Source organism: Entamoeba dispar, genomic scaffold, assembly GCF_000209125.1.
Source record: "Entamoeba dispar SAW760 scf_1105229458835 genomic scaffold, whole genome shotgun sequence".
Lineage (NCBI taxonomy): Eukaryota > Evosea > Mastigamoebida > Endamoebidae > Entamoeba > Entamoeba dispar.
Genome location: NW_001853391.1, coordinates 10,353 through 18,397, shown reverse-complemented (window position 1 = coordinate 18,397; position 8,045 = coordinate 10,353). Strand labels below are relative to the sequence as shown.

The 8,045-nt window shown below is 28.1% G+C and overlaps 4 protein-coding genes across 4 annotated transcripts in view, besides 8 other annotated features; 2 read left to right on the top strand and 2 right to left on the bottom strand.

The window, feature by feature from the left end:
• Positions 1-10: 10 nt before the first annotated feature.
• Positions 11-93: a microsatellite.
• A 91-nt stretch (positions 94-184) lies between these two features.
• Positions 185-288: a microsatellite.
• A 33-nt stretch (positions 289-321) lies between these two features.
• Positions 322-438: a microsatellite.
• An 86-nt stretch (positions 439-524) lies between these two features.
• Positions 525-601: a sequence feature (AT_rich).
• A 62-nt stretch (positions 602-663) lies between these two features.
• Positions 664-686: a sequence feature (AT_rich).
• Positions 687-987: 301 nt separating this feature from the next.
• Positions 988-1,803, bottom strand: EDI_130330 (uncharacterized protein; the record flags this gene model as incomplete). Its single annotated transcript, XM_001734954.1, has 1 exon — positions 988-1,803. The coding sequence occupies one exon, from the start codon at positions 1,801-1,803 to the stop codon at positions 988-990; it is 816 nt and encodes a 271-aa protein (XP_001735006.1).
• Positions 1,804-1,971: 168 nt separating this feature from the next.
• On the top strand, positions 1,972-4,317 carry EDI_130320 (transitional endoplasmic reticulum ATPase, putative; the record flags this gene model as incomplete). The annotated part of the gene is made up of 1 exon (XM_001734953.1): positions 1,972-4,317. One exon carries the CDS (start codon positions 1,972-1,974, stop codon positions 4,315-4,317), a length of 2,346 nt encoding a protein of 781 aa, XP_001735005.1.
• Positions 4,318-4,321: 4 nt separating this feature from the next.
• Positions 4,322-4,382: a sequence feature (AT_rich).
• EDI_130310 (ENTH domain-containing protein C794.11C, putative) lies at positions 4,378-5,702 on the bottom strand (the record flags this gene model as incomplete). The annotated part of the gene is made up of 2 exons (XM_001734952.1): positions 4,378-5,503; positions 5,560-5,702. The coding sequence occupies 2 exons, from the start codon at positions 5,700-5,702 to the stop codon at positions 4,378-4,380; spliced, it is 1,269 nt and encodes a 422-aa protein (XP_001735004.1).
• Positions 5,505-5,554: a sequence feature (AT_rich).
• Positions 5,701-5,872: a microsatellite.
• A 1,098-nt stretch (positions 5,873-6,970) lies between these two features.
• Positions 6,971-8,045, top strand: part of EDI_130200 (WD-repeat protein, putative) — a gene marked incomplete at both ends in the record, with an annotated part of 3,342 nt that continues 2,267 nt past the window's right edge. The window contains one exon of the mRNA XM_001733221.1: positions 6,971-8,045. This exon is cut by the window's right edge and continues 2,267 nt beyond it. Coding sequence (XP_001733273.1) covers positions 6,971-8,045 — 1,075 coding nt within the window.

Genomic DNA, 8,045 nt, shown 5'->3' with positions numbered 1-8,045 from the left:
CTTCAGTGTATCTATTTTATCACTATTTATTGTGTTTTAATATCATTCTCTATTATTTTATTTTCTATTTTTCGTTATTTAATTTGATTTCATCAGTTAAGTATGTGAATTTATTATTATTAAAATGAGTTGTTTGTTGATGAATTAAATTTAATTCAGCATGGCATTTTTACATATCTCATTATATTTATTTAAATATTTATTTATGTATTTCCTATATTTTTTTCATTCTTTCATCATTTAATATTATTTGTTTATTAAATCTATTATTTATTTTATTATCTTATTATGAATAAAAGTATTAATAATGTCTTTCATTTCTTTTATTATTGTATTTTATTTTCATTTACCTATTCTTGTGTATTCTTATTACTTATTTTTCTTTTATATTTTCTTCTTTTTTGTATTCTTTTTTTCATATTTGTTTCTTTTTTATTTGTTTTATCTTTATCATAATATTTCTTTTATTTCTCAAACAACTTTCTAATATATCTTCTACTTTTTCTTCTTTTCTATCTTCTTTCTTTTATATTTATATATTTTTATCTTTAAATGAATATTGTTTATATACATACTATTAATTTCATTTCTAAATAATAATCTTCTTTTCTATTTGAGTATATTATTCTTTTGATTTATCAAATATAATCCCATTCTTTTATCATTTTATTTAATATATATTTTATCTCATCTATTTCTTGTTTTCTTAAACATTTCAAAGAAAATATACTATTTTCCATCAGTAATATTCATACACATCATTGTGCTATTGTTAAATATTGCTTTTATCCTTCTTTTCTTTTTGACATTCCTCCATTTGAGATATTTATTCAGATATGATTTGTTGTAATTATTATAATTATTTTGTGGTGGTTGGTTTATAGCAATTTCCTCTCCACTCATTTAATAATAAGTACAAAGAAATAAAAAAAAAGAAATGATTTAAACATTTATCTGTGAATATAGAAAAATAACACCAACAAAAAATCACTTATTTGTATCAATCCAGTTGATTATATCCAAACAGAATCTTCTTAACTCAGTAAAGAAAATTAATAAATCTACTTTATCAACTTTTGCGCTTGGCTGTACTGGAGTATCAAGGATCTGTTGGAGAACCTCAACCCACTCAAATAAAACTGTGTTCATCATCTCAATGTTACTTTTTTCAACTCCAGAAACATCTCTTGATGTTTTCTTTTCAACAAGATCTTTTAACGAACTAAATTTACTGGATGTTTGTCTATCAGCAAGGCCTTTGTCTTCAAGCATCTCTAATGTATGAAATAATTGTTCTGTATTTTCATTTGTACTATCTGTTCCTAGCACATTTTTTTTCATTCCACTTTGTTGATTAATAATAACTTCTTCTGGCTTTTCTGTAGGAATATGTAATGTCGAATTTAATGAACTCCCTGAAGTTGAAACTGATGACTTACTTTTCCTTTCTTCTTCAGCTCGTTCAAAGAAGTTAAATTTTGGTTTTAGAGTTGCGTGTTGAAAAGGAGAGTTAATTTTAACTTTTTGTTGTGTTTGATCAGATGTTGTGTCACTTTTCCCTCTTTCATGTTGTAAGTTGTAAAGGACTTGCATTTTTCTTTCTACACTTTCAACGTTTTCTTTTGCACTTTTAAAGACTTGACTTCCTCCAGATACCTCAAAGGATGGTTGAGTAGAAATGACAGTATCTCCAAAGTGGATTGATTCATCCTTACTGAGTTGTTCTAAAGTAATTATTTGAGTATCACCGTTTGCATCCTGATATACGAGAGGAGTGTTTTTATTGTTAAGACTCTTCCTCATTAGTGATTTGAAGTTCTTGTCTATCCATTCTATTTTTAATGAGTCTTTTAAGTAATCATCGATTTTAAGAAAACCTGATGAAACCCTTAAAAAAAGACAAAAGAAAAATAAAACCTCAAGAGAAAAGATAAAAAGTTCTGAAGTTTTGAAGAAAAGAATCAAATAGTTATGGCTCAAGAAGAACAAGTTCAAGTCCCAATGAATGAAGAAAAACCAGAAGTTCCAATGAATGAAGAAGAACCAAAAAAGATAATTGTCAAAAAACACCGTCTTATTGTAGAAGAAAGTAAAGAAGATGATATGTCAATTGTGTATATGAATCCACAAAGAATGGAAGAATTAAATTTTTTTGAAGGGGATAGTATTTTGATTAAAGGAAAAAGAAGAAAAAGTACTATTTGTATTGTTATGGCAGAAGAAGGATTAACAGAAAATATGATTCGACTTCATCGAATGACTAGATATAATTTAAAAGTTAAATTAGGTGATGTTGTTGGAGTTGAAACTGCACAAAATGTTCCTTATGCTATTAAAATTCATGTATTACCAATTGATGATACAGTAGAAGGAATTACTGGAGATTTATTTGAAACATATATTCGACCATATTTTAGTGATGTTTTTAGACCTGTTAAGAAAGGAGATCATTTTTTGTGTCATGGAGGTATGAGAACAGTTGAATTCAAAGTTGTTGATATTGATCCATCACCATATGCACTTGTTGTAAATGATACTATTATTCATTGTGAAGGAGAAGCAATTAAAAGAGAAGATGAAGAACGACCAGATGATATTGGATATGATGATATTGGAGGATGTAGAAGACAACTTGGACAAATTCGAGAAATGGTAGAATTACCATTAAGACATCCACAATTATTCCAAGCTATTGGTATTAAACCACCAAAAGGAGTATTATTATATGGACCACCAGGATGTGGTAAAACAATGATTGCACGAGCTGTTGCTAATGAAACAGGAGTTTTCTTAATATTAATTAATGGACCAGAGATTATGAGTAAAATGGCAGGAGAATCAGAAGGTAATTTAAGAGAAGCATTTGCAGAAGCAGAAAAAAATGCACCAGCACTTATTTTTATTGATGAAATTGATTCTATTGCACCAAAAAGAGATAAAGCACAAGGAGAAGTTGAGAGAAGAGTTGTTGCACAATTATTAACACTTATGGATGGTATGAAAAGTAGATCAAATGTTATTGTTATGGCAGCTACTAATCGACCAAATGCTATTGATTCAGCATTAAGAAGATTTGGTAGATTTGATAGAGAAATAGATATTGGAGTTCCAGATGAAACAGGAAGACTTGAAATTCTTAATATCCATACTAAAAAAATGAAAATTGCAGATGATGTTGATTTACTTCAAATTGCTAAAGAAACACATGGATATGTTGGAGCAGATCTTGCACAATTATGTACTGAAGCTGCTATGTTATGTATTAGAGAAAATATGGCACATGTTGATGTTGAAGCAGATTCAATTCCAGTTGAAGTATTAAATGGAATGAAAGTTACAATGGAACATTTTAGAAATGTAATGAAAACATGTACACCATCAGCATTAAGAGAAACAGTTGTTGAAATGCCAAATATAAAATGGGAAGATATTGGAGGACTTGAAGAAGTTAAACGAGAGTTAAAAGAAGTTGTTCAATATCCTGTTGAATTTCCTGATAAATTTAGAAAGTTTGGAATGGAACCATCAAAAGGAGTTCTTTTCTTTGGACCACCAGGATGTGGTAAAACACTTCTTGCTAAAGCAGTTGCTTCACAATGTAAAGCTAATTTTATTTCAATTAAAGGACCAGAATTACTAACAATGTGGTATGGTGAATCAGAAGCTAATGTTCGTGATGTTTTTGATAAAGCCAGACAAGCAGCACCATGTGTATTATTTTTTGATGAATTAGATTCTATTGGAAAAGCAAGAGGAGGAGGAGTTGGAGATGCTGGAGGATCTGCAGATAGAATTTTAAATCAATTATTAACTGAAATGGATGGAATTGGAAAGAAAAAACAAGTATTTATTATTGGAGCTACTAATAGACCTGATATTTTAGATCCAGCATTATTAAGACCAGGACGACTTGATCAATTATTATTTATTCCATTACCTGATAAAGCATCAAGAGTATCAATTTTACGAGCTAAATTAAGAAATTCACCTGTTGCACCAGATGTTGATTTAGATTGGATTGCTGAACATACTGAAAATTTCTCTGGAGCTGATTTAGCAGAAATTGTTCAAAGAGCTTGTAAAGAAGCTATTAGAGATACTATCAATGAATTAGCTGTTGTTGAAGCAGAAAAAACAATACAACCAGAAGGTCAAAAAATGGAAATTGAAGTTAAACCAATGATTAAAGTTAAACATTTTAATGCTGCTTTAAGAGATGCAAGAAGATCAGTTTCTGATATTGAAATTCAAAGATATAATATGTATGCAGAAACACTTCTTCAAAGAAGAAGTATTGGTAATTTTAGTTTCAATTGATTTCTTAAAATTTTTATTTATAATTTTTTTTAATAAATTTATTCTTTAAAAAATTATCAATTAAAGGAATTGACCAAGTGTTTGTTTTTGTTGAGAAGCTGGTTGTTGCTTTCGAGTATCTTGAATGGAATCAATCTTTATATTAGCTCTCCAATCACTTTGTTTTTTTTCTTGTACTTGAGCTGATGAAAAATCTCCAAAATCAAATGTATTAGAATTTGTTTGTGGTGTACTTGTTTGTTGGGAAGGAGTATTCATTGAACTAAATATATCTACGGAATTTTGTTGTTGATTTGGTTGATTTGGAGCTGATAATCCAGCAAATAAATCCATTGTATTTGGTTGTTGTTTAGTTTGAGTTGTTCCAAAATCAAATAAAGAATTTGATGTTGATTGTTGTTGTTGAGGGATTGATTGTTGTTGATTTGACCAGAATAAGTCAGCTGAATTTGATGGTTGTTGAATTGGTTGTTGTTGAGTTGATTGATTTGTATTCATCATGTCGAATAAATTAGTATTTGTTTGTAAAGGTTTTTGTTGTGAAGATTGAGAAGGAGTTGAATCAAAATCAAACAAATTTGGTTGAGGATTAGTAGATTGATTATTTATAACTTGTGAAACAGGAGAAGGATCTCTTTGAATTTGTTTTTGTTCAACAACATTATCTTTATATGTTCCTGGTCTTCCATAAGTAGGTTGTGAATTATTAGAATAAGTAGTAGAAGTAGTAGGTTGTGGTTCATCATGATAACCTCCATATGTAGAAGTAGGTTTATTAAATGAATTAAAATCATCACTACTAAAAGATGTTGTATTACTTGAATAGTTACCATATGAAGATGAACTCATTCCTCCATAATTTCCAATTCCTCCATAATCTTTTTTTTGATTTTTAGCAGTGATTCTTGCTTGTTTAAGATAATCATTATCAGTTAATAATTCAACAATTTGTTTAGATCGTTCACGAATATTAATTCCAACATCTTTTCCATCTTCATCAATTTTTTGGAAACTTTGTAATGTTTTAACTTCAACAATTCTTCCTAATGCAATATTAACTGCTTCTTCTGATCCATTCTTTAAAATATTATCAAGAACTAATAATGATTTATAAATTTCTCTCCAATTTTTACCATCTTCACTTAATCTTTTATATAAAAAGTCCATAATTTCACGGCATTCTTGACTATATTATATTATTATATTGTAATTTTATTTAAGACTTTTAAATTAATAACAAACTAATGATATGTATATTGAATGATTTGTTGATATTGTTTTGTAGTTGGTCCCCATTGATCATTGTTTGTTGCATCTTTTAAAAACACTTGTGCATCAGTTAGCCCATAAACTGTTTTCTTAATAGAAGTAAGCCAACTTGACATTTTGATTTTTCTTTAATTTAATTTTTTAGTTCTTCCTTTTTTGAGATATTTTCATCTTCTTCATTTTCTTTTTCCTTCGTTTTTCATTTATTTTTATGTTTTTTATTTTTTATGTTTTTGTAACAAATATTTCAAAATTTGTTTTCCATTTCTTTTCATTTGTTATTTTTTCCTATATAATTCAATTATTATACCTAAGTTATAATTTACATATTTATAATCAAAATTAAAGAAATCATGAAATAACAACTAAAAATCAAAAACAAAAACTTGAAGTTCATAAAAAAAAAAGACTTCAATCACTGAAAATAATCAAATTGATGGTTAGTCCTTGGATTGCAGCAGCAGTTGGAACAGGTATTTATATTGTTTGTACACTTATTGCATGCTCATTAGTGTTTATATGTAGAATGAAAGATAAACCGTTTGTTTCTTTTATTTATTCATTAGATTAATAATTTGTATTCATTTAATATAGACTAGGAATTACTACGTGTGTTGTTGCTGGTATTTGTACATGGCTTTTATGGTTCATGACATATATTAGTCAAATAAATCCATATGGACCACCTGAAGTAAAACCAATTGATTAATTAATAAAACAATTTTACTAATGGAAATTTTTGTTATTTCTATCAAAGTAAAATTTTGGGTTTTAATAAAAGAAAAAAAAACAAAAACCACAAAAACTTTAAACCAGAGAGTTTAAAAGATCTCATTTTTTTTGTTTTTATTAATCATCATGAGCAAAAAAGAACGGGGTTTGTTTTTTTTTGTGAATGATGTGACATTTCTAATAAAGTAGTATTAAATTTTCTCATACTCCGATATTTGGAATCACACCTCTCTCCAGACCTTTTTGAACAACTAAAACAATCTTTACAAAATGCATTACCTCAAACATCTACTCTAACTACAACCTTAAAAGGGTATGATATATTTGTTTGTTTTCTTTCCTTGATAATTTGGTTTAGTTAAACGTATGCCCTTAGGTAACGAAGATGGAATTAACTTGTCTAGAGAAAGATTTACCCAGATATCTCTGAAAAACAATTAGTTTCGTTATGTGGTGAAGTTCCAGATATGTTATTGAGTGTCGAACCAAAACCTGTTTCCAATATACAATATTATTTGAGCTCACTTATTTCACGACAAATTGGACAAGAGTTCAAGGAAACAGAAGTGCTTTCATTTCAAACATTGGATTTTTATGAGGTTTGTAGAATAATTGGTTAAAGAAAGAAGTGTTAACAATTTAGTTAATTAATATGATTGGACATACAAAAAAAATTACTCAACAACTATTTGATATGGACCGAGAAATGATGATTACTGCGTCTGAAGATGGACTAATCAAGTTATGGAATCTTATTGATGGTCATTTAATTGCAACATTAAGAGGACATTCAAAAGGAGTAGAAGATATTGATATTTCATTTGACCACAAATATTTGGCAAGTTGTGGGGCTGATGGAAGGTGTATTATATGGGATTTAGAGAACAAAAAGATTGAAAAAACTTTTTTTGTTTCTCATAAGAAAACAACAATGGTAAATTTTTTCCCTAAGACTTATGGATTTATCGTAATGGAAAAAGATAATTTAGGGCATGTATTCACACCAACTCTTGAGTTTTTAGCATCTATAGACTGTTTTTGGGAAACCAAAAAAACATTCGATTATGGGTGTTTCAATACTTCAGGAGATATGTTTACTTCAACTTGTGGAGACATTATTTTATTTTCATTTAAAGACCCTGTTCCAGAACGAGTAAATGCATTATATAAATCAAAAGACAGTATGACTTTTGTAAACAAAGTAAGAGATAAAGACTTATTTATTTGTGGCTCATCTCAAAAATTAGTGATTTGTGACTTTACAGAGAATGTCAAAATTTTATACCTCAAACAACAAAAGAATATGACAAATAATTGTTACGTTCTTGAATTTAATGGTGGAGAAATTAAAGAACGAATTGAAACTTCCAAAATTACTAATGACCTTAAATATATTATTATTGGGTTCTCAGAAGGGACAATTAGAGTTTATAAAAATGATGACAAATTCAGTTTCTTTTCTGAGTGTAAAGGAAAACATACTAATAAAATTAAATGTATTGAATTACATCCAAAAAGAGCAAATATTTTTGCTACTTGTGCTGAAGATGGACAAACAATTATTTGGGATTTAACTAATGGACTTCACCCAATTCTTTTCTTTACAAGAGACGATTATCATGATAAAGATTTGAGAAGTTTGTTACTAACAGACTTAAGGTTTTCACCTGATGGTAGTTATCTTAATGTTGCAGATGATTTAGGAACATTTTCTTTATTTGGAATTG